Source organism: Mchenga conophoros, linkage group LG9 (genome assembly GCF_057382185.1).
Source record: "Mchenga conophoros isolate Kocher_MC1m ecotype Shallow Benthic linkage group LG9, M_conophoros_male_GT1.1, whole genome shotgun sequence".
Classification (NCBI taxonomy): domain Eukaryota; kingdom Metazoa; phylum Chordata; class Actinopteri; order Cichliformes; family Cichlidae; genus Mchenga; species Mchenga conophoros.
Genome location: NC_140534.1, coordinates 3265463 through 3290931, shown reverse-complemented (window position 1 = coordinate 3290931; position 25469 = coordinate 3265463). Strand labels below are relative to the sequence as shown.

Here is a 25469-nt window from a genome sequence, read left to right as displayed (position 1 = left end):
AAGAGACTTGGACAAGGGACACTTGTTTGGTTATCTCTGACAATTTATGGGCAAAAGTGTTCAATTCAATTCAATTCAATTTTATTTATATAGCGCCAAATCACAACAAAAGTCGCCTCAAGGCGCTTCATAGATACAGAGAAAAACCCAACAATCATATGACCCCCTATGAGCAAGCACTTTGGCGACAGTGGGAAGGAAAAACTCCCTTTTAACAGGAAGAAACCTCCGGCAGAACCAGGCTCAGGGAGGGGCGGCCATCTGCTGCGACCGGTTGGGGTGAGAGAAGGAAGACAGGATAAAGACATGCTGTGGAAGAGAGACAGAGGTTAATAACAGATATGATTCAATGCAGAGAGGTCTATTAATACATAGTGAGTGAGAAAGGTGACTGGAAAGGAAAAACTCAATGCATCATGGGAATCCCCCGGCAGCCTACATCTATTGCAGCATAACAAAGGGAGGATTCAGGGTCACCTGGTCCAGCCCTAACTATATGCTTTAGAAAAAAGGAAAGTTTTAAGCCTAATCTTAAAAGTAGAGATAGTGTCTGTCTCCCGAATCCAAACTGGAAGCTGGTTCCACAGAAGAGGGGCCTGAAAACTGAAGGCTCTGCCTCCCATTCTACTTTTAAATACTCTAGGAACAACAAGTAGGCCTGCAGAGCGAGAGCGGAGCGCTCTAATAGGGTGATATGGTACTACAAGGTCATTAAGATAAGATGGGGCCTGATTATTTAAGACCTTGTATGTGAGGAGCAGGATTTTGAATTCAATTCTGGATTTAACAGGAAGCCAATGAAGGGAAGCCAAAACAGGAGAAATATGCTCTCTCTTTCTAGTCCCTGTCAGGACTCTTGCTGCAGCATTTTGGATTAGCTGAAGGCTTTTCAGTGAGTTTTTTGGACATCCTGATAATAATGAATTACAGTAGTCCAGCCTGGAAGTAATAAATGCATGAACTAGTTTTTCAGCGTCACTCTGAGACAGGATATTTCTAATTTTAGAGATGTTGCGCAAATGGAAGAAAGCAGTCTTACATATTTGTTTAATATGTGCGTTGAAGGACATGTCCTGGTCAAAAATGACTCCAAGGTTCCTCACCGCGTTACTGGAGGCCAAGGTAATGCCATCCAGAGTAAGAATCTGATTAGATACCATATTTCTAAGATTTTCAGGGCCGAGTATAATAACCTCAGTTTTATCTGAATTAAGAAGCAGAAAGTTAGCGGCCATCCAGGTCTTTATGTCTTTAAGACATTCCTGCAGTTTAACTAATTGGTGTGTGTTATCTGGCTTCATGGACAGATAGAGCTGGGTGTCATCTGCATAGCAGTGAAAATGTATGCTATGTCTTCTAATGATACTGCCTAAGGGAAGCATGTATAATGTAAACAGAATTGGTCCTAGCACTGAACCCTGTGGAACTCCATAATTAACCTCAGTGTGTGAAGAGGACTCTCCATTTACATGCACGAATTGGAGTCTATTAGATAGATATGATACAAACCACTGCAGCGCAGTACCTGTAATACCTACAGCATGTTCTAATCGCTCTAATAGGATATTATGATCAACAGTATCGAACGCTGCACTGAGGTCTAGCAGGACAAGCACAGAGATGAGTCCACTGTCAGAGGCCATAAGAAGATCATTTGTAACCTTCACTAAAGCTGTTTCTGTGCTGTGCTGAGCTCTGAAACCTGACTGAAACTCTTCAAATAAACCATTCCTCTGCAGATGATCTGTTAGCTGTTTGACAACTACTCTTTCAAGGATTTTTGATATGAAAGGAAGGTTGGAGATTGGCCTATAATTAGCTAAGACTGCTGGGTCTAGAGATGGCTTTTTGAGTAAAGGTTTAACTACAGCCAGCTTGAAGGCCTGTGGTACATAGCCGATCATTAGAGATAGGTTGATCATATTTAAGATCGAAGAATTAATTAATGGCAGGACTTCTTTGAGCAGTTTTGTAGGAATGGGGTCTAAAAGACACGTTGATGGTTTGGAGGAAGTAATTATTGAAGTTAACTCAGAAAGATCAATTGGAGAAAAAGAGTCTAACTTAATATTAATGGTACTAAGAGTAGCTGTAGATAATATTACATCTGTGGGATGATTATTGGTAATTTTTTCTCTAATGATAAAAATTTTATTTGTGAAGAAGTTCATGAAGTCATTACTAGTTAACGTTAAGGGGATGGTTGGCTCAAAAGAGCTCTGACTTTTTGTCAGCCTGGCTACAGTGCTGAAGAGAAACCTAGGGTTGTTCTTATTTTCTTCAATCAGTGATGAATAGTAAGATGTTCTGGCTTTGCGGAGGGCTTTCTTATAAAGCAGCAAACTATTTCTCCAGGCTAAATGATGATCCTCTAGATTTGTGACACGCCATTTCCTCTCCAGATTACGAGTCATCTGCTTTAGGGTACGTGTTTCAGAATTATACCACGGAGTCAGGTACTTCTGATTTGAGGCCTTAGTTTTCACAGGAGCTACAGTATCCAGAGTCGTACGTAGTGAGGAGGTGAAATTATTAACAAGATAATCGACCTCTGTTGGGGTAGCGTTCAGATAGCTGCTTTGCTCTGTGTTGGTACAGGGCATTGGAGATGATAACAGTGGGTGGATTATATTCTGTTAAGCCGGATAAAACTATGCTCTGTTAATGCCCGGCTTCAGTTAATTAATTTTAAGGTAGTCCATAAGCTGCACTATTCCAAAACCAAATTGAACATTGGACATTTCCCCCAAATGTGATAAATGCAAACTTGTGGACGGTACTCTTGGCCACCTTTTTTGGTCCTGCTCTACACTTACAGCCTCTTGGACTAGTATTTTTAGTTTCTATAGCATTGTTTACAATAGGCAACTGTATCCTGACTGTCTTATGGTGATCCTGGGCTGCTCCAGCAACTCCTTGGCACTTTGCTGTGCAACAGGCCCTCATGTTTGGTATGGTTATTGCCAAATGTCTAATTCTAAAGGAGTGGAAATCGGCCTCCCCTCCCTGCTTCAAGAGGTGGCTCGAGGAGATGGTCTCCTTTTTATACCTGGAAGAAATTCGGTTTTCTACATCTGACTCCATGGAGAAGTTCAGGAAGATATGAGGTCCCTTTATAGATCACATAAAGAAGGGCAGTCCACGCCCTGGGTCCTGACTATGTTGGTTTAACTATTATCATTCTGAGCTGTTGCCCATAACTGTTATGAATCGGCTCCTCCTAGTGATCTCTGGATTCGATCTTCAATGTGGATTACTGGATTATGAGTTGTATGACATGTATACCATTTGCTTTTTTCTTTTCCGCTGTTCTTAATAAGTGCTGGCCGCGTATCCTGTTGTTGGGTCTGTTGCCCTTTTTTTTCTTTTTTTGTCCCGTTTTTGGTTTTGATTTTCTTTTTGTTGTCTTTATTGTCTGGGTTCCTCTGTCCCGCTGTTTGTGACTGGGTTAAAAATTTTTTTGGAAACTTGCATAAATAAAAAATAAATAAATAAAAAATTGGAAATGATATGATCAGTGAATTATTCGTAGATAACTGTTAGATTACTTTGACGCTGCCGACACTTTCATGTGACCCAGTTAGGAAACTTTGGGTTAACTCAGAGAGCTGAGGATATCACGGATATGCTGACCTCGCTCCGTGGTGTACAGTGCTGCTTACCCTCATGATTAATATTCACAATAAAAATATTAGCCAAACATCATGAAGTCTGTATGTGTTTCAAATACAGGCCCTTTACCATTTCACAGTGTCGAACAAACCTGGTACAGTTAAACCCAACAGTATGTGACGGAAACACAAACGTTATCTATTTTAATAAAGTTTATGAGTTTATACACAGGTCACGCTGATTATTGAACAAAAACCCAAAGATCAGATGTTAATTGGATTCATTTGCTCTCTCTCCTCCTTAAACATGTTTTTAATGTTAGTAATAATTCAGAATTGGCGACTGAAACACGTATGACACATACGAACATCAGGAAATAAAACCCGATAAATATAACCTCAGGAAATGAAGTCAGTGTCAGCGGAGGTTGTGGCTGTTCAGTACTGCGCTTTGTCGGTGGTAATAACAGGTCGAGCACTTGGGAGGCGAGCGGGTCTATCCTACGCTTTGCCGTGAGACTGGGCTGGGCAGACGTCTCCGAACTCATCAAAGCATTTTTGCAAAGAGGCTCCATCTTTACAAACTGACCAGATAGCTGAAGATTAAACCGTTACATTCTTGGTTAAGAAAATATTAAAACTGTATTTGGTGACACACAAACAGGGTTTTTCCAAGTACAGTTCTGTTATAACAGAAACTATAGTTTCCACATGCCGGTTGTTGGCGTAGAGAAACGCCTTCTAAAAACAATGGCCACCAGGCCAAAGCAATGGTTATGACTCGATCAGCGTTAACCCCACCCCGAGTTTGATGAGTGAGGCTGACAGATAAAATTATTTCATGTTGAGCACTGAAGGAGTCAAGTCTGCCAAAATGAATTAGATAAATACACCATTAAATCATTAAAATGAGTCAATAATCAATTAATTAATTAAATGTGTCATAAATATTTATTACATTTATTATTTCTCAATTTAATTAACTATTTCCATATTATTATTTCTATTTCTTTCTGTTAAACTAATCCTAAAGTAATAATGGTATTTCTGTATATGATATTTATATAGAGATCCTCCAGCTTCAAACTGTATTACCCTTCCAGGACCTAAAGCACCTCTCCAACGGCCAAACTCATCTGTTCTCTGATTGGATTGTTACATTTGTGATTGACATGCCATTGACCAATCAGCTGAAAGGAATATGTCTGTGAAGGTTCTCAGTCATCCAGGTCATCGTAGTCAAAGGAGCTTGCAAAGAAAAGCGTCTGGACTTCTTTAAGTTACTTGAAGACGTTTCACCTCTCATCCGAGAAGCTTCTTCAGTTCTAAGGTCAAATGGTGGAGAGTCCCAGATATAAACCTAGTGGGAGTCCCTCTGTGGGGGGTCACTCCCACAGAGAAGAAAAATCGGGTCAAAATTTGTACTTGTAAGTTGAAATCCCCACACAGGCAGGAAACCTGAGCGCAGAGTTTTACACGTAGAAAAGGTAAGTGTCTTCCAAAAAAGAAGTCAGCATTGACCATCGACCATTATTAATGATAATGTCGTGCTTGCAGCCCTGTGTTTTTATTCATTGTCCCTGTTTCCTAACTGTGGCTTCCATTCTCTACTACTTTGCAAACACAACATACAAAAACCAACCCCCCCCCCCCCCAAAAACAAAACAAAACAAAACAAAACAAAACATAAACTAGGATATCGTGGTTTTCGTGGCAACTATATTTTTCAAAACACAGGACATAGCTCAAGGGTGGACCCTGATGTAAACTGATGTTATTACACAGCTGTTCTCTCACTACCTATAAATTCATTCTTTTTGGGAGAATTTGACAAGCACTCAAATGTCTACAGGAAACTTATAATGACATCTTGGTGTTCATATAACTTAGACCTATTATTTAGGTCTGGCAGAGAAAGCTTGGAGCATGAAGCCATAGAAAAGCAATGGTGGACAAGAAAGGGGGCGTCTTTGTTTCTTTTCAAAAAACCTAAATGATGCATACCCCAAAATGGAAGTGGTCCCATCTCTTTATCACTTTCTGTTCACCAGATATTTACAAAAACAACCACTTCCTGGTCGCAATGCATTATGGGCCGTCTCAAAAATTAAATGTTTTGCTTAAAACCATTTGGATATTTGTCTCTGACCCTGTTACCACCCCCTCTGCTAGGCGACAGGTGGGGAGAAACATACACAAGCCCTCTCACGAAATCAGAGTAAATAAGGGGTTTTGTTGCAAACGTTAAACTGAAAAGCGACAGGGCTGTTCAACAGACCACCGGGCAAACAATTAATACACAAATACACAAAGAAAAGAACAGGTAAGAATAAAAGCTAAGGGTTAACTAAGGAGAACCAGCAAACACAAGACTCTAATAAAACTAAGGTCAGTTGTATATTAGGGGTTACAAACAGTTCAAATGCTAGGCAGACGAGGAGGACACTGCATGCTCATGTCAGAGCAGTAGTTCCCCGTAGTGTGAGGGATCTTCAGCCTTTTATACCTACCAGGCAGCCAATCGTCCGCGTGGTCTGGCACACTTTAATCTGCATAAAAGAAGGCCGGCACAGGTCTCCCAGTAACCAATCACCCACGAGTCACTTGCATTTGCATGAACAAAAAAAGGCAGTCTCACTCCCTCCAAGGCCCAGGGCCGTAACAGACCCCACAGATGTTGCATTGCCACAAAGGCCTGTCTGGTGGTATGCATAACTTAATTTCATCTAGAAGTGACATGCATGCATGGCTTTAATGGGTACGTTATCATTCAAAAATCAGGTATAGGAAGCAAATGTGATAAATAGGGCTGTCCTGGTACCAACAACATTTCAAATGCTGAACAGAAGTCACGCAGCCGAGGCTGGGCTCTTTGTTATCTTTCCCCCCTAGTCTCAGCAGACCTAATGTAGAAAACAACATATTCTATCTTTAAATTATTACACAGGCATTTTATCCTTTTGAGTGAAGCAGCTTTTGCATATCCTGTGTGTACTTTTAAATTATTGATTTTACATTTTTTAATTATTCACCATTTACTTGACAGTTTGGTTTGAAACCCTTCTGCAGTATGTTAGATTTTATACAAATGAACTCTTCAAAAGCTTTAGTGCACAAAATGCATCCTTTTTCATCCAGTGGAATAGTAAATGGACTGGTACTGTCACGGCTGGCGGAGGGAGCCGTGTGGTGTGGAGGAAAAGGAGGACCCAAGATGCAGCGAACTGATGACAGAGTGATGTTTATTTACAAGGTGGTGGCAAAAACAGGCAACTCAACATGAGCAATTACAAACCTAAACTGGGAGAAACTAAAGACAAACCTGAGACCATACAAAAAGGGTGCGGGGCAGAGAGACGCAGAGACAGGAACGAAACACCATAGAATGCAGAGCTACACGGAGGAACGCAGTGATACATGGATGAACGCAGACGAGCCGACAACGAACACAGACCGACACCCACTAAATATACACACACAAGGTAATCAGGTAATCACACACAGGAGGGAAGAACAGCTGAACCTAATACACCTGGGGACCGGAGGAGACAAGCTGAACACAATAACAACAGACACAGACCTTCAGAACAGAACAGGAAATCCAGAACACGAGCCTTCAAAATAAAACAGGAAACAGACTGATGTATAACACAACACGGGGACATGAACAGAGCACCAAGGACAGACACAGGTAGGGCTGACAATACACCAAACTTCAGGTTAACCCTAAACTAATACAGATCAGAAAAAACGCAAAACGCTGGGTCAACGACCCAGGACCATGACAGTACCCCCCCTCCAAGGGCTGGCTCCAGACAGCCCAAAACAAAAACAAACGACCAACCCAGGGCGGGCGGCGGGGGCCCAGGATGGAGGGACCAACAACGAGCAAAACAAGCTCCAGCGGACCGAGGGAATTGTCCAAAACAAAAACACACATGCTGGAGTACCAGGACAAAACACAGTTCAGGAGGCTGGCCCAGAGGCTCACAGCTCAGAAGTCCAGGACAGTTTATCTTCTGAGGCCGGCCACGTCGGCGACACAGCTCCGAAAGCCGACCGAGCGGAAGGCAGCGGTGGCGGAGCGGAGGCAGTTCAGGGGGCCGACCGTGCACACGGCAGCGGCGGCGACGAGGAAACAGTTCAGGCGGCCGACCATGCGGACAGCAACGGCGGCGACTAGGAAACCGTTCAGGCGGCCGACCGTGCGGACAGCAACGGCGGTGACGAGGAAACAGTTCAGGCGGCCGACCGTGCGGACAGCAACGGCGGCGTCTAGGAGGTCGTCCATAGTGACGATGACGCTCCACCAGCGGCCTGGCAGATGACCGCCGATGTCGAGGCGGCAGTTCGGGACCCAAAGGTGGCGTGGCCGTCGCAGCACCAGACGAGACCGAAGCGGAGGCTGGACCAGGCGAAGGCGTGGGTGAAGCAGTGGCTGGACCTGGCGACGGCGTGGGTGAAGCAGTGGCTGGACCTGGCGACGGCGTGGGTGAAGCAGTGGCTGGACCAGGCGACGGCGTGGGTGAAGACACAGAGGCCGCAGCTGGCGAGGATGGAGACACAGAGGCTGCAGCTGGTGGCGATGATGGGTCTTGGGGCTGGACGGGCTCCTCGGGCCCCCCAGCTGACGAGACAGGAGGCTGGCTAGGTTCTCCTGAACCTCCAGCTGATGAGTCTTGAGGCTGGACGGGCTCCTCGGGCCCTCCAGCTGGCGAGACAGGAAGCTGGGCGGGCTCCTCGGGCCCCCCAGCAGGCGAAGCAGGAGGCTGGACGGGCTCCTCGGGCCCCCCAGCGAAAACAGTCTCTGGACCAGTGGGCACCGGGGCCCCTGGAACACACAGGTCAGAACCAGTAGGCGCACGGGCCTCTGGCAGGTACGGGTCAGAACCAGCAGGCACACGGGCCTCTGGCAGGCACGGGTCAGAACCAGCAGGCACACGGGCCTCTGGCAGGAACAGATCAGAACCAGCAGGCGCACGGGCCTCTGGCAAACACAAGGCAGACTGCAGCTGCACAGAGCATTGACCCAGCTCAGGCAGCGACAGCCGGATACAGTCCTCAGCTGGCTTCTTAATCTCCAGGGGTCCAGAGTTGGCTGGGGGCTGGGACCCAGCCTCTGGGGAGGCCCTGGAGTGCATCACAGTCTCTGGGCTGGCCAGCTGTTGCGGACTGACAACTGCGTTATGTGGTGTGTCTCTCTGCTTGACATGAACAGGTGAAAAACAGTGCTTTTCCGGTTGGATGGACTCGACTTGTAATACAGGCGGAGCTGGTGAAGATGGTGGCTGACTAGGTGGCTGAGCTGATAATAAAGCTGATGAGTCTCTTGCCAACTGAGCTATTGACTGAGCTATGGATTGTAACCAAGTGTCTAATAGGTCTGGCTGTAACTGTAATGGAGGTGGCGATTGAGTGGCTAACAGAGCTAGTGGCTGCTGGGCGGCTAACTGAGCTACCTGCTGGGCAGCTGGCTCAACAAACACAGCCCCGGAATAAACAGTCATTCGAGCTGGCGAAACAGACGGAGTGTCTTTTCCACTCACCACAGCCGGCAGTTCCGAAGTCCTACTCTCCGGCTGTGGGGCGACGCGCCGACGGCGCGATCGTCGCTTCCTCCCGGGCGAAACCTCCGGCGGGCCGGGCAAAACCTCCGGCGGGCCGGGCAAAATCTTCACCGCCAGGCTGGGTTGGGAAGCGGTAGCGGCTGGAGGGCGAAGGTGCAGCTCATGAAGGAGGAAGTCCCGTGCCAGCGGGTGAAGCGAGTCTAGCAGCCAGGAGTGTGCAGAGAGTAGCTGCTGTAGCCTGGCTTCTACAGCGCGGTGGAACTCTTCTTCCTCCTGCTCGAGCCACAGGTTTACCAACCTTGCGACCGTGTCGGTTACCTCCTCCCGAAACTCCTGGGTAGGTGCGAATGCTGCTGGGTCCATGTTGGTCGGCTCGTACTGTCACGGCTGGCGGAGGGAGCCGTGTGGTGTGGAGGAAAAGGAGGACCCAAGATGCAGCGAACTGATGACAGAGTGATGTTTATTTACAAGGTGGTGGTGGTGGCAAAAACAGGCAACTCAACATGAGCAATTACAAACCTAAACTGGGAGAAACTAAAGACAAACCTGAGACCATACAAAAGGGGTGTGGGGCAGAGAGACGCAGAGACAGGAACGAAACACCATAGAATGCAGCGCTACACGGAGGAACGCAGACAAGCCGACAACGAACACAGACCGACACCCACTAAATATACACACACAAGGTAATCAGGTAATCACACACAGGAGGGAAGAACAGCTGAACCTAATACACCTGGGGACCGGAGGAGACAAGCTGAACACAATAACAACAGACACAGACCTTCAGAACAGAACAGGAAATCCAGAACACGAGCCTTCAAAATAAAACAGGAAACAGACTGATGTATAACACAACACGGGGACATGAACAGAGCACCAAGGACAGACACAGGTAGGGCTGACAATACACCAAACTTCAGGTTAACCCTAAACTAATACAGATCAGAAAAAACGCAAAACGCTGGGTCAACGACCCAGGACCATGACAGGTACATTCAAAGTGCTTCGTACTGCAAAATCAGGTTCACCAAATTGCTTATTTATGCTTTCTGGTCTGACTGGTTCGATTCTGCTTTTCTTTCTCTCTTCTTCTACCCTTCTCTATTAATGATTTCTCAGGTGGAACCAGGAAGTATATCAAGAAGAAGTCTGCCAGACTGTATCTGTGAACATGGTGACAAACAGGCCACTTTGGGCTTAGGTCTGTTTAGAACATTTTACTTACCTGTAATCTCTGTGGCCATGGCCATTTTACAATGCTGTGATTGCAGCCATTCCCCAACTCTCTGTGAATGGTACTCATGGCCATTGATCAGTAGGTTTTGGTCAGTGGTTGTTGATGATGGTCATGAGAATTTGCATAATTATGATGAAGGAACTGACCTCCCAGCCCATTGTTCCTTCAGTGGGCTGGTTTCAGTCATTATGCAAATGTACTGTTTATAAGATTTGGGGAAACCTGCAGTCAGCTGAGACTGAAGACGTCACTTGGATGAGTGACGAAACGTTTCTTCCACAAAACGCTACGTCCAGATGAACACAATCAACTTTTGGAGATTTATTTTCCTGGATGATTGAGAATGCATCAAGATGTGGCCATTGTAGTTGTTTACATGGAAGCCTTGCATGAAACTTGTCTGTTTAGAAGGTTTGTTACCTGTACCATGTGGATTCTGGAGCTCAGCTACCCTCTGGCAGCACTGATGCAGCAAAACCACTCGCTTACCTTTTTATCCACCTATCCATCCGTCCGTCTTTATAAAACACTTTAAAACAACCACAGGTGATACGAAGTGCTGTGTACTGGAACTAAATACAAATATATAAGACCTAAATGAAAAAACAAATTTTATAAAAAAAGGTCAAATAATTAAAAGAAAAAGTAAAAAAAGTCTAAGCCAAAGAATAAAACTGGGTTTTAAGATGTGTATTAAAAGTGGACAGCAAAGATGCCTCTATAACGTGCAATGGCAAAGTATTCCATAATTTAGGAGCAATTATCTCCTCTGACCATTCTCCTAGATCTCGGCACTTCCAGGAGCAGCTGGCCAGCTAACCTGAGAGGGTGTGTAGCGCTGAAGAAGCTCAGGAATTAAGGCGGTGTGATGATTCGGCAATGCAGCAGGTAGGAAAAGGGACTTGCAGGAATATGAGTTTAAATAAATAATAATTAAATATAAATAAATATATTCACTTAAATATGATCATAAAACTGTTGGTTCCTTTCATTTTACACTGTTAAGGTAGAGTCAGTGCTTCGTTATCCAATCCGTTCCAGTTGTTAACAGTGATCGCCCACATTACTGAAAATCCACGTTTTCAGTGCTACTTTACGCTCTACTGCATCTACACCGGCGGACGCACTAGCGTACATGCTGCACACAGAAAGACAAGAAAGTAAGCCTTCATCACTCCTGGTAGTAACAGTTAGTTAGATCTAGCTAACAGCAGCAAGTCCCATGTAATTAATGAACCAGGTGCTTTATTTTGATAAACCTAGCTAGCACACTAAGTTAAATTGTTAGCATAATGTTGATTTGTGTCACTTGTTTTAGCTCTGAAAAATCGAGCTGAGCTCATTCAGGTATGGTTGTCATCAGTGGACATTATAATAATACACTAATAATAATCAGTCGTCCATCCCTATGAACCTGTAGGAGTCAGGGCAGAAGAGCACAGAGAGTTAGAGGGGAGAGAGTTAAGTAAGATAGTAATTTAGTCATTTTTTTCAGGGCTTTAAATTCAGAAGTACCTGACTCCGTGGTATAATTCTCAAACACATAGCCTAAAGCAGATGACTCGTAATCTGGAGAGGAAATGGCGTGTCACAAATTTAGAGGATCATCATTTAGCCTGGAGAAATAGTTTGTTGCTTTATAAGAAAGCGCTCCGCAAAGCCAGAACATAATAATGGATTGGATTTATATAGCGCTTTTCAAGGCACCCAAAGCGCTTTACAATACCACTATTCATTCACTCTCACAATCATACACTGGTGGAGGCAGCTACGGTTGTAGCCACAGCTGCCCTGGGGCAGACTGACAGAAGCGAGGCTGCCATATCGCGCCATCGGCCCCTCTGGCCAACACCAGTAGGAAAGTAGGGTAAAGTGTCTTGCCCAGGGACACAACGACCAGGACAGAGAGCCCAGGGATCGAACCGGCGACCTTCCGGTTACAGATGCGATTCCCAACCCCCCTGAGCCACGGTCGCCCCAAACATCTTACTATTCATCACTGATTGAAGAAAATAAGAACAACCCCAGGTTTCTCTTCAGCTCTGTAGCCAGGCTGACAAACAGTCAGAGCTCTGTTGAGCCAACCATCCCTTTAACCTTAACTAGTAATGACTTCATGAACTTCTTCACAAATAAAATTTTTATCATTAGAGAAAAAATTACCAATAATCATCCCACAGATGTAATATTATCTACAGCTACTCTTAGTACCATTGATGTTAAGTTAGACTCTTTTTCTCCAATTGATCTTTCTGAGTTAACTTCAATAATTACTTCCTCCAAACCATCAACGTGTCTTTTAGACCCCATTCCTACAAAACTGCTCAAAGAAGTCCTGCCATTAATTAATTCTTCGATCTTAAATATGATCAACCTATCTCTAATAATCAGCTATGTACCACAGGCCTTCAAGCTGGCTGCAGTTAAACCTTTACTCAAAAAGCATCTCTAGACCCAGCAGTCTTAGCTAATTATAGGCCAATCTCCAACCTTCCTTTCATATCAAACATCCATGAAAGAGTAGTTGTCAAACAGCTAACAGATCATCTGCAGAGGGGTTGATTGTTGGGTTTTCTCTGTATCTGTGAAGCGCCTTGAGGCGACTTTTGTTGTGATTTGGCGCTATATGAATAAAACTGAATTGAATTGAAATTGCAACCATTTTAGTCACGTGTGCCCAAAATGTAATCTGTGTAACTTCTAAATATTTGGGAGCAACTAATTACTGTGGTGTGTGAGGAAAAGTCATGACATTAGCCTCTATATGTCATGCGGCGGCTGTGTGAAGGCAAGAGAGGACCCAAATGCACGGCTCAAGACACGCGGGGATAACCTCAAAAGGCAGGTCTTTATTAATAGGAACATAAGAAGTCATACAAAACTATACTGGGAGAAACTAAAGCTGAGGCACTGGGAAGAAATGGGGGGAATGCACACAACCTAGAGGGAGGACGCAACACGTAACAAAGGGATACTCTGACATAAATACACAGAAGGTAATGAGGGAAGTGGAAACACACGGGGAACACAGCTGAGGACAATTACTCATGACCGAGCGGGGAGGACACGAAACTGAAAATACTGACACCAAGATGTGGACCTTAAACACAACACAGTACACAGAGAAAGAGGCAGAGAGAGAGAAAGAGAGGCAGAGAACAAGGATGAATACACGAGGGAATGAGGAGAACACAGAACACAAAGGACGGGAACACGGTACCAGAACAAACACCACAATAAAAGCACAGACACAGGGGGAATCCAAATACCAAACCAAACAATCCAATGGACATAAGGAACAAAACCACAGGAAAACTAAGAACACTGGGTCAAAATGACCCAGGACCATGACACTATGTTGCATCAGTTATCAATTCAGTATGTTTTAATGTATCTTGAAGGGCGAGGCAGAAGGACAGGCTGAGGGAGAAAAAGCTCAACATGCAAGTTCAAGTCAGAGAGAGCGAGGAGAGACAGAGGAGCTGCAGCAAATGGATGGAGAGGCAGAGGAAGATCAAGTTATTACAGAGAGAGGAGGGAGCGAGATGGGGACTCCTTCGTGGCCATGATGAAGGTGAAGACAGCACCAACAGAGGGAATTATCTTGCATGCATGGAGCTTTTGAAGGAGTTTGATCCTTTTCTTCAAAACATAATCCCCCATCAAATGCACAGTATATCATCTCACTGACATCCCAGAATCACATGATTGACTGTTGTTACCAGTGTCATTGTATCTGAAAAAGTCTAAAATCTGGTGAGGCAAGGGATGAAAAGGCAGAGGAGTTAGCTGTTTGTGTCAGGTACGTGTCAGAGGGGCAGTGAAGGAGCGTTTCCTACCACTTGCAGAGATAAAATCATTTGATGCTCAAATGAGCTTCAGCAGCAGATCCAAAACAATTGCCTTGCAGAGCTTAAGTGTGCAGCACAAACCTATGATGGTGCAGCTGTTATGAGTGGCTCCACTGGAGGTGTACAAGCACATTTTAGAAGGCTCCATCCTGAGGCTATCTATGTGCGTGGTTATGCTCATCAACTCAACCTGGTTTTGTGCAATACTTGCAAGGCTGTCCCAGAGGCTGTGGAGCTTTTCAGCTTGTTGGAGTGTGTGTATTCTTTCTTCAGCACCTCCCTCGGCAATCATCATAAGTTTATGGAGGATCAGTCAAAGCTTGAATTATCAAAAACTGACCGTGTGCAACTTTCAAACACTTGCTGGGCATGTCAGTTGTGATCAATTAGTGCAGTTCGGGGCGATCGTGGCTCAAGAGTTGGGCGTTCGCCTTGTAATCGGAAGGTTGCCGGTTCGAGCCCCGGCTTGGACAGTCTCGGTCGTTGTGTCCTTGGGCAAGACACTTCACCCGTTGCCTACTGGTGGTGGTCAGAGGGCCCGGTGGCGCCAGTGTCCGGCAGCCTCGCCTCTGTCAGTGCGCCCCAGGGTGACTGTGGCTACAATGTAGCTTGCCATCACCTGTGTGTGAATGGGTGGATGACTGGATATGTAAAGCGCTTTGGGGTCCTTAGGGACTAGTAAAGCGCTATATAAATACAGGCCATTTACCAGTTCTTGATACACTGACTGCCATTTTGGAGTGCCTGCTACCTGCCATTGGATCCCCCATAGCTGTTGGTCTCAGCGCAAAGCTCTACAAGTTCTCAGCAGTCTTTGCACTACTGATGTTTCACACTTCTGTCTGTAACTGAAGGACTCCACAAGTTCCTGCAGAAAGAGACTTTAGACCTGGCAGAAGCTTTCATCTGCAAACAAGCTGTGTGTGACACACTTAAGGGCAAACACTCAGGTGCATTTGCCACAGAGCTGTATGTGAAAACCAAGGCCCTGTGCAACACCCACAGTATCCCTGAACCAGGTGCCAAGATGAGGCAAAAACAGAAGAAAAGGGAGGATTTTGTGCTGGAGGCAACTGTGGGTTCATGCACTGAATGGACAACTCAGTCACATTGGAAAGAGTGTTACTTTTCCCTTGTGTGGATCGGATGGTTTGCAAGCTTCATCAAAGATTTTCCAGTGTAGATGCAGGGCTACTAAAAGGCAACTCTTCTGTTTTCTTTTCATTAAAATTTAAAACATTTAAGGCCAAATAAACTCTAATGTCATCTAACATGCCAAGAGTGGGCATCCTTCTGCCTCAGGGGCAAATAACTTTGGCAGTCATCAGCGTAACGATGACATGAGATTGATGCCTTCTAAGGATGGAACCCAGAGGCAATAAATACTGCAAAAAAAGCAGTGGCCCTAAAATTAAGCCCTGTGGGCCTAAACCAATTAAGTGCAGTGCCACCAATGCCCACTAAATCACTTATCGAAATATTAAAATATTGTGGTCCAGTGTGTCAACGGCAGCAGTTAGGTCAAGCAACACCAGAACAACGTGGTTACCAGAATCACATGTTGTTATGGATCTTTAATAATGCAGACTCTGTGCTATGAAGGGTTTTAAAACCTGATTGAAAAACCTCCAGGATGCTGTTATCATCTAGAAAATATTTCAGTTAACAAAATAAAATTTTCTCTAAAATGCTGGAAAGAAAAGCAGTTTGGAAATAGCCCTATAATTAGCCAATAGAGTGTGATCGAGGCCAGGTTTCTTAAGCAATGGCTGCACTACTGCATGTTTGAAATTTGCAGGAACCACACAGCTAATAATGGCAAGAACAGAGTGCTCTGTACTAGGACAGGATCACGGTGGGGGGAGCTGGTGAACCACATCCTCTAAAAGGGAGAAAGTCACAAACTCAAACTGAGTAAAAACAGCAGAGTCAGGAGCCATGGTGATGACAATCTTTTCAAGATTACCTAGCGGTAGTCTTTTGTGTTTGAAATTTGAAACGACACCTTTTTCCATCTGCGTTCTGCTCAGCGACGTTCCCTCTTGTTAGAGCATACTGAGTCTACCCCGTCTTTAATACTCGAATCAATGCTGATCTGAAATCACAACAGGAGATACTGGTTGGTTTCATTAACAAACATTTATTCAAATAGTTGAGACAGTGCACAGTTTGTCTTCTACCCTGATCATCGTCCTCTGGAGACACAGAATCCAGTGGCTGATTTTGTGTGTGAGATGCTAGATCCAATGATTTATGCAATCAAAACTTTGTAGTATTTAACTGTTGCACAATATCACAACAAGTGAACTATTATAACTCAGCTGACTGTAAATGCATTTTTCTGTGTATCATCATACAGCTGATCACATCAGAAAACATTTATTCACCCAGGGACAACACAAGAGTCTACACACGGAGAGAGTATTCATTCACAGTTCTACCCACTGGATTTACATTTCTACCCGTGTGCTACATTTACTTTGCTTTGGATTTGACCTTTGGGACAGCTAAATCAGGAAATAAAGTAACTAAATTTTGTGTAAATATTGATGTCATTTTTCTTTATGGCCAACTTTTATTTTAATTTCTTTAAGAGAGTGAGGATAGGATTGCTTTGACCTAAGCTTTACTCTAAAGAATATAATGTGTAATTCTCACCATCACATCTTTTATATAAAATTTTGTAAACGTGGCAATGTTCAGGTGACATCACACAGGCTGGTTTAATAAATGTCATAGGGGGGGCAATTCTGATGTTTTCCTTTGAAGGTGTTAAGAGGCTAATGTAAAATTCATTGGTGCACATTCATTGCACAGCTCAGAAAGTGAGAAATGAAATCATTGTGGAAGTGCCACAAAATGTTGTTCTTCTTAAGGCTAATCCTGGCTGACTCAGAATTTAAAGTCCCCACAGACTCCCACATTAAAATGACTAAGTGACCCACTCACTGCTGGTGCACTCCAAGGTTCAGCACATATATTATGAACAGAAGGTGTATTCTCTTTTCTTGGTACCATTTTCCCTAAATGTAATCTTTACTTTCACTGTTTTCTCAATAACACCCACTTATATGTCTCCTGCAGGCGTCATTCCTCCCCCCCTCCTTCTCTAATTTTCTTAAGCTCAAAGAGGATAAAACTGAAATCCTTCTCATCTGCACCAAATCCAACCTACTGAAGGCAAATCATTTCACTCTCACTACTGACAGCTCCACGGTTTCCCGTTCACCTCAGGTAACGAGCCATGGTGTCATCCTAGATAGCTCACTATCCAATAAATCTCACAACAACGATCTCACCCATTCTGCCTACTTCCATCTACACCACATTAACCGATTACATTCTTCTCTTTCCACCCAGTCTACGTCCATTCTTGTCCAAAGTCTCGTTACCTCCTGCATTGACTATTGTAATTTTCTCTTACATGGTTTCCCCAAAAAATCCCTCCATAAGCTGCAACTGGTTCAACTGCTTGCTTTATTACCAGAACCCCCTCCTACCAGCACATCAACCCCTTCCTTCAGGAACTTCACAGTAGTATTCAAACTTCTGCTCACCTTCAAGGCCCGTCATAACCTCGCTCCTCCTTTCTGACCTGTTAAGCACTACCTCTTCGCTCACTTTGATCTTCCTCTTTCCAAATTCCTGTGCCTTCTTTCCACCTCAGCACGATGGGAAGCAGAGCGTTCAGCTGCTCTGCTCCCAGGCTGTGGAACTCTCTACCCCCTGATATAAGAAACATTGGTTCTCTCCCCCAGTTTCAACTCAAACCTGCATATTCACTGTGAACTTATTGTTTATTTTATCTTCTTTTTTATTGTTCTTCATTTTGTCATTGTTCTACTATGTGTTTTACCTCTTTTTTAAGCGTCCTTGGGTGTCTTGAAAGGTGCTTTTAAATAAAATGTATTATTATTATTATTATTATTATTATTATTATTATTATGACAGTCCATTTTTCCAAACTCGCAAAATACTCCTTGAGCAGGAGGAAGTCACAGGTTTTTCAGACCGTGGTTCAATTTTGGGAACTTAATCTTTTCTGTTGTACATAGTTCGGTTTAGGAAAGGTTTATGGTCTTAAGTGTTGTACTTTACCGTAAATATGGAAAAAGATTTAAATGTCATTTTTATGTGGTGCCAATGGGTTCTGAAGATGTGTTCATGTGTTCATATGGGGTGGCTGTAGCTCAGGTGGTAGAGCAGGTCACCGTTAGGAGGGTTAGGTGGTTAAGTGGTTAGGTGGTTCAATCCTAGTCTGCTCCAGTCTGCATGCCAAATATTCAAGATACTAACCCCAGGTTGCTTTCCGATGCATCCATCAGAGTGTGAATGTTAGTTAGACAGCACTAAAAACGTAGAAAAGTGCTTGTATGAATGAGCGTGTTTGGGTGAATGAATGAGTTGTACAAAGCATTTTGAGTGCTCAGATAGAGTAGAAAAGCGCTATATAAAACCAGCCCATTTACCATTTGTGATGTGCCTGAATGGCAATGGCTGGTGAGAACCAGTGAGGTTGAGGGTTTTGTCTTTTTGCAGGATTTGGTGCTAAGAAACAATAGGAAAAATATTTGCAAAAAGTAGCACTGCAGTTGTGCTTTTCACTGAAACCTTTCACCCTCATCACAGACTGGTAACCTGTCCAGAACGTACCATGGTTGTACAATGGTAACATTCAAACAGTGATAGCAAAGATAGAAACGCCCCTCCATGAACAGCAACCTTACCATGGTATAGGGATTTATATGTCACAGTGATCCCAGTGTTGCTGGGATTTTTTTTCCTGTGGTAGGGGAACAAAATCCCTTGAGAGAAAATTATTGAGAGAATGTGCATACACTGGCTTCTACACAGTATAGAGTATTAAAGAAAAGTACCTGGATTAGTTTTGATAGAAATAAATTGCACAATGGCACAAAATAAATTTGCAGCAAACATGATGCTGCTCTTGCATTCGTGGAAAGATTGGTCCACACATTTTACATGCTTAGTCATGTAAAATCACATTTTTTATTTTCATCGTGATAATTATAATGAGGTATTACAATTTTCTTTGAAATTTGTTACACATAGCACCTGTAAATGAGGGTTGTATATATATATATATATATATATATATATATATATATATATATTGGGCTGTTGGGCAATGCTACAAGTGAATCCTGACATCCTGACATCCTGAATGACATCCTGTGGGGGCTCTATAAATTTGACATTTTATTCAATTTTCTTTGTAGTTTTGTTGTGTCTGTGTGTGTGTGTGTGTATACTGTTGTATATCTAATGTGACTAACTTGAAACGTTCCATGCTTTCATCGTAAATATTCCAGTTGTTGGTCACCAATATTTACAAAAAAACCCAAAAAACCCTAGTCTGGTACCAGGAAAAACATCGTCAAAAGTGATTGTCATTTAGCAAAACACAGATTGTCACCCATTTTATTCATCTATATCTGCTCTTATGTGGATCGAGCATTCATAACATAAAGTACATACAACTTTTACTTTGTGTGTTTCTTTGTTTCTCCAATATAATCTGGTCTTTTAAGTCTGACGTCATTAACCGTGCCTGGGCTCAAACTCTGCTTCAGGCCCCAACGTCAAACAAACACTGCAGCATCACTGAGAGTTAAAAACTGTTTAAATTCTTTCATCTGTAATAAAATGATCAGTGTTGCTGCTCTACCAGGTGTAACAATTAAGTTTAACATCCAGGCATCCATGAAAACAGAATTTATTAAATTTAACAGAGTTTGAAGTTAGCAGGAAGTTAGCTCGCTAACTTCCACCTAAACATAATATAGCATGTTCTGACTGAGAGATTTCTGAAACAATTCAAACCTGCAGCTCTGTTATCACTTCCAACATAAATGAAGACAGAAAACTAAACAGCAGTGACGTTTGTAGGGTTTGTAGGGAACGATGTTTCCTCTAATTTTTCATGTGTCTGAGCGAACACACAAAATCCCTGAGCGGTCCCTTGCAACAGCAGACGTGTGCACTGTGGTCACACCAGCATCGAATCCATCCAAGGTTTATTAAAATAATCAAAGCACAGCATTTACATGTATGTTAGACTTTTGTTTTTGTTGTCTTTGCTCACAGGCTTTCGAGCGTTTTCCTTATAAACCGTTACCGTTTCTTCCTGCAGTAAATATAAACAACGACAGTATTCAGGAAGAAAACCAAACATTGCAGATATTTTATCATAACTCTGGTTTTACGTGGCCGATCAACACAATTTAAAAACTGGTATAAAGTCCACACTTTGTCCGTCAGTTGTTCCGTCTGTCCTGCTCACATCTCCAATGGTTGTACACGTTGTCATTAACGTGGCTTCACTCCACATCAGCCGCTTTGCTCGCTAAAACACCGGTGTCGGCACATAAGGACGCTGTCATAGCCTGTCAACGACGTTGATTAGCTGCGTATATACGAATGTGAATCGCATCATTGGCTGGACTATGGGATAAGGTGGCATCGTTCTAATCCCATACGGGAGCAGCCAGTCACTTACTGACTAACACTGCAAAACAGGATTGTTAAAGTTTTAATTTTAATTTCAATTCGGGTTAGATTCTTTTTTTGTGTGTGCAACACAGATTTTCTGTGCACAGAGACATGCCAGCAGTGCGCAATTGCACACGTGCGCAGCTTAGAGGGAACATTGTTATTAAGTTGGGCTAGCTGGTATATAATGATGTGCTACATGATCACTAGCGACACAGCTACGTTAGCATAGCATAAACACAGTGAAGCTGGAGGATGAACGCTAACTTTTTTCCACTCGATAAAAGTTAACGTGAGGGTTCCCGATGGTTAGGAACAAATGTAATCACATGGCAGGATGCTGTAAACGGACCAAACTTCAGTCACGAGAGCAACTGAGATAATCCATCCACAATACGAAGTTAGTCATTAATATACTGCTGCATGGGCTGGGCTGTAGTTACATCGTAAGGTTTTAAAAACTGAGCTTTAAAAGGATTAGCGGTAATAAAAGCCGAGAGAGGCCGACAGTGATCAATGACTGTTTTTAACCCTTTAAGACCTACCATAGAACCAAGTCCGCCAGAGCTTATATTATATTTTTACATGGTGTGGTGCCATTTTTGGGAGCATTTCAAGTTGCTATACCTCAATACAACAATTATAGCCCAGCTTTTAATAATATGTATTCATTAAGTGCATAGTGATTACATAAATTGCAAAAAAGTGCAATAAACTACAAAAAAATTGAAAATCGTTTTTGCTTTTTTAACATATATTTCTAGTTAGAGAAATTTAAGAGGCTTATCCCTCAAAACTGTAAGTACAAAAAAGTTGCACAAAATAGTTTCCTACCACAGGAAATTTATTTTGAGTGTCTTCATAGTTTTATTTTTGAAATGCACAAATTTTTATATACTGCAGGAAAAACGAAAATAAATATTATACTGCAAATTTGCAAAAAAGCAGCATCTGCATCAAAATAAACTATTTCCAGCAGTGCAATATGAGTCCTAAGCATCCCAGAAAAGACACAGAAAGTCAGAAAGTCAAACATAACTTTTAAAAACACCAGTATAGTCCCTGAGGCCCCGATGGTAAAAAAAAAAAAAAACTACATTTCCGCAAAAATGACGTCACTTCCGGTTTCGGGCAGGTCATGGCGGACATGCGATAGTTCGCGCTGACGTCTGTTCCAACGTAGGAAGTGTTATGAACAGCTGATCGGATCGGCAAAGCGTGTTTCTGGAATATTATGTTTTTGTTGCTGCAAGTGCTTTTTATGCAGTTTTTGCAAAGCTATATGTGGAAGGAAACTGTGACCGAGGACAAGCTGATGGCATAAGATGTAAGTACAACTCCTCCGGTTTCATATGCAAAAACAAATTATTGCGCTAGCTTACGTGGTTGCAGAGTTACCGGGATTTAAAAATAGTTAAGCAAAACAGAGCGTGCCCGCTCCGACCGGCTCTAAAGGGTTAAGGGCTTGTTGAGATTAAATAGAACAAGATAGAAAGCATTAAAACATGTTAAAAACACAAGAGCCTTAATAAATTCAGAGTAGTTTGGGCCCAGAAGCAGGATTCATCACGTCATCACTTAAAGACCAGATTTGTCTCTATCTGGTAACGAGACTGTAATTAAAATTACTTTTAGATGTGTTAAATGCAAAATAACCTCAGAAGTTATAATTCAAATTTTAACAAAGGGTACGTGACATTAAAATTATGGTGCAACACATGCTTTTACACTGCTATAGATCTGTGCCTGAAAATGCATAGGTTTTTTTCCCCTTGTTTTGCTAGGACATTATGGAGAAAGTGGACAGGAAAGCAGGTCGAGAGAAGGGACACGACATGCAGGAACCTGGAGCAGATTCAAACCCAGGCCTGTGCTGTAGCCTTTTAACATGTGGGCCACCTGCTGAAATGGGTGAGCAATTTAGGGACTGTAGACATGGTTTTTATATCCAAACTCTAGGTGCTGAATATTCTGTTACTTTATTGTGAACAAAAATTTACTAATTACCTCTCAGTATAAAGAAGAATATTTCACCAGTTTGCTGCCTTGTTGTGCTTAGATCTGGGACCCACGTGGAGGTCCAAATATAGGTAGAGGATATAAAGACAAAATTGGGGTTAACAATATACGTTGTACAGTAAACACTTATTTCAGTGCAAGTCACAGCATATTTGACGTCATAGCTACAGAAGGAATGCTAAGCACACTTATGGTTTAAACAGTGTTTTGTTGAATATGTGGAATTTGTACAGAAAAGAGACAGAATATAAAAGTTCTCTCTTTCACATGTCATTCTTTAACGCTTTATGAAATATTACATTTTGCATCTATTGGGATTTTACATTATGTCATGTAGTACGTGAACTGTTTTGGGGGGTGTAGCACCATACACAGTATTTACAGTTCAGAGAACGAAACATTGGTTTTACGGCTATGATACAAGTATTTTTAGTAGTCTGCTACACTTTCATTGTTTCTGCGCTACTTTTTTGTGGATGTTTTTATCCAAAACACTATAAAAAAGGTTCCACTGGTAGAGCATCTACATTACAATAGGGAGTGACCACAAAAGTACACAGTGATTTCTACAACACTTAAAAGGTTGTGCTTTAGTGTAAACACTTACAAAAATCATGCTGACTAAAACCCTTTCTTTTATTTTATTATCATATAGACATTGGCAGGTTGTAAATTTGGGGATTCCTTAAAAATATCGTTGCATCTCAGCAGTGCTCAGTTTTTTATTATTTTAGTCCTTGTAAACAGGAGTAATAGATGTTCCCTTGTAGAAAATATTCCGAGCATTATCTGGGCTGTTGGCTCTCTCTGGAATCAGGATGATGTTATTGACTTTTCTTTGTAGTGTGGACTCTCGACTTGAGGTGACTGAAGGGGTTTCTGAAGCACTCTCTCCACCTTCGCCACTGCCACCACCTCCTCCAGACCCAGAAGTGCTTCCATCACCTGGAGTTACCCTTATAGTAGAGAGGCCCTGTGGTTGAACCCTCTGCTCTGACTGCCCAGTTTTCTGCGTGTGAACTGTAATTATGGGTGGGGTGCTAATGGTGGCGGTGGTAGTAACAATGTGATTGGCACGCTTTCTGTCAATAGATCCTTCACGTATTGAGTCAGAGCTTTCTGAGTCTCTGTTCAGATCATTGAGCTCAAAAGACTGCCTCAAACACCCACTTGATGCTCCCCCTACACCAATCGTCTCTGTACCTCCACCAGCTCCAGTGCCGTGATCCAGGGATCGCCACCTCCATGTTCCGCTTCCATCTGTAGATGGAGCTTGGATCACTGGTCTGCTGTTTTCGGGGTGTGCTTCTACTCTGACAATTGCACCAGTGCTCCCTGAAATACTGCCTGATGTGCTGCCCAATGAGCTGGGCCCTGTGGTGTTGGTGGGGTCTTGATCAGTAAGTGCCCTGTAGTGAGCAGTGCCTTGGAAACTCCCTGTGTTGTTGCACGCCATGCTGCTTTCATCTAAGCTTTTGGAATGGGTCTGTAGAAGTCCCTGCTGTTTAGACATAGCAATCACTTGCATGATTCGAGGTTGGAGATTCTGCCCATTTTCATTAGTCCTGCAGGTTGCAGTCTTCTCTGCAGCTCTTTGCCAGGTAGCCTGGATAGTGCTGTTTGTTGTTGACATCCCCTCATTTCCTCCTCCGCCTCCCACTGTCCTGTCAGAGATGGCATAACTTTCATGACCTTCCTCTGGTATGTGGACCAGTTGAGAAGACCCAGGTCGAGGCTGCATGTTTATCCTAGCTCCTCCAGTGATACCACTACAGTTAGTGGGTAAAGTGGTACTAGCACCTGTGGCCAGTTTGGCCATATATGCATGGGCATCAAAACCACCATTCAGACCCATAGCAGATGGCTCAGAGCTTGATCGGAGCTCCATGCTGCCATGATGGTGTGGATGCTGGGAGGGCGGCCCTGATGACGAGTCTACAGACGAGGAGAATGAATCTGGGACCTGAAGAGAACACTTATGAGTGTTGTTCTTACTTTTCCATTGAGACAAAAGCTGCTTTGAGCGGCTAGAGTCCATGGAGGCATGGTGGAGGGTGGCAGCATGGCGCCTAGCTGCCTCTTCATATGCTGCCATAGCCTGTGGGGTGTGGACCCGAGGGAGAGTGTGACTAAAGGTCATCATGGCATCTTTGCTGTGGGGGCTGTGTGGGGATATCACTTCCACATCTGCACTAGAGCGCTTCAGGCTTCCATCGGGCCTCTGCTGCTGAAGACCTCGGTGAAGCAGACCCTCAGAATGGGAGATGGGGATGGTAGGCTCCCCAGATATGCTAGCTTTCATTTGCAGGTGGTTAAGGACAGCTTCCTGGCTAATATGTGGCAAGGAGCAAGGTGGGCAGTGCACAAGTGCAGGAGGACTGCTGCTGGTCTCCTCACTAGACTGAAAATTTCCAACTGCATACAATCCCTGGCAACAGAGAAACAGAGAAACACTTCTAGATTCTTTTACTTAAAACCTAATATAATATTAATATGATTTCATGCTTGATACCTGGATTCTGATTTTGGATAGGCTAGTGTAATTTGGGCAGGGCCTTGTAACTACAGTAATACTACCCTTTTTATTACAAGCGATTTCAAGTGTGTGTATAAATTAAGGAAAAACAGAAAATACTTCTCATGGGCCTTCAGGATGGGTCTATTGTTG

The 25469-nt window shown here is 43.3% G+C and overlaps 2 protein-coding genes across 2 annotated transcripts in view; both read right to left on the bottom strand.

The window, feature by feature from the left end:
* The window catches only part of LOC146566608 (uncharacterized), a 183448-nt gene that overhangs the window by 52950 nt on the left and 105029 nt on the right, over window positions 1–25469 (bottom strand). The gene's annotated exons all lie outside the window — the stretch shown is intronic.
* LOC146566611 (phospholipid phosphatase-related protein type 4-like) overlaps window positions 22348–25469 on the bottom strand; it is a 32605-nt gene continuing 29483 nt past the window's right edge. Inside the window, exon 14 of the mRNA XM_085286157.1 lies at window positions 22348–25229. Coding sequence (XP_085142283.1) covers window positions 23532–25229 — 1698 coding nt within the window. The 3' untranslated portion in view covers window positions 22348–23531. The remainder of the gene's footprint in view (window positions 25230–25469) is intronic.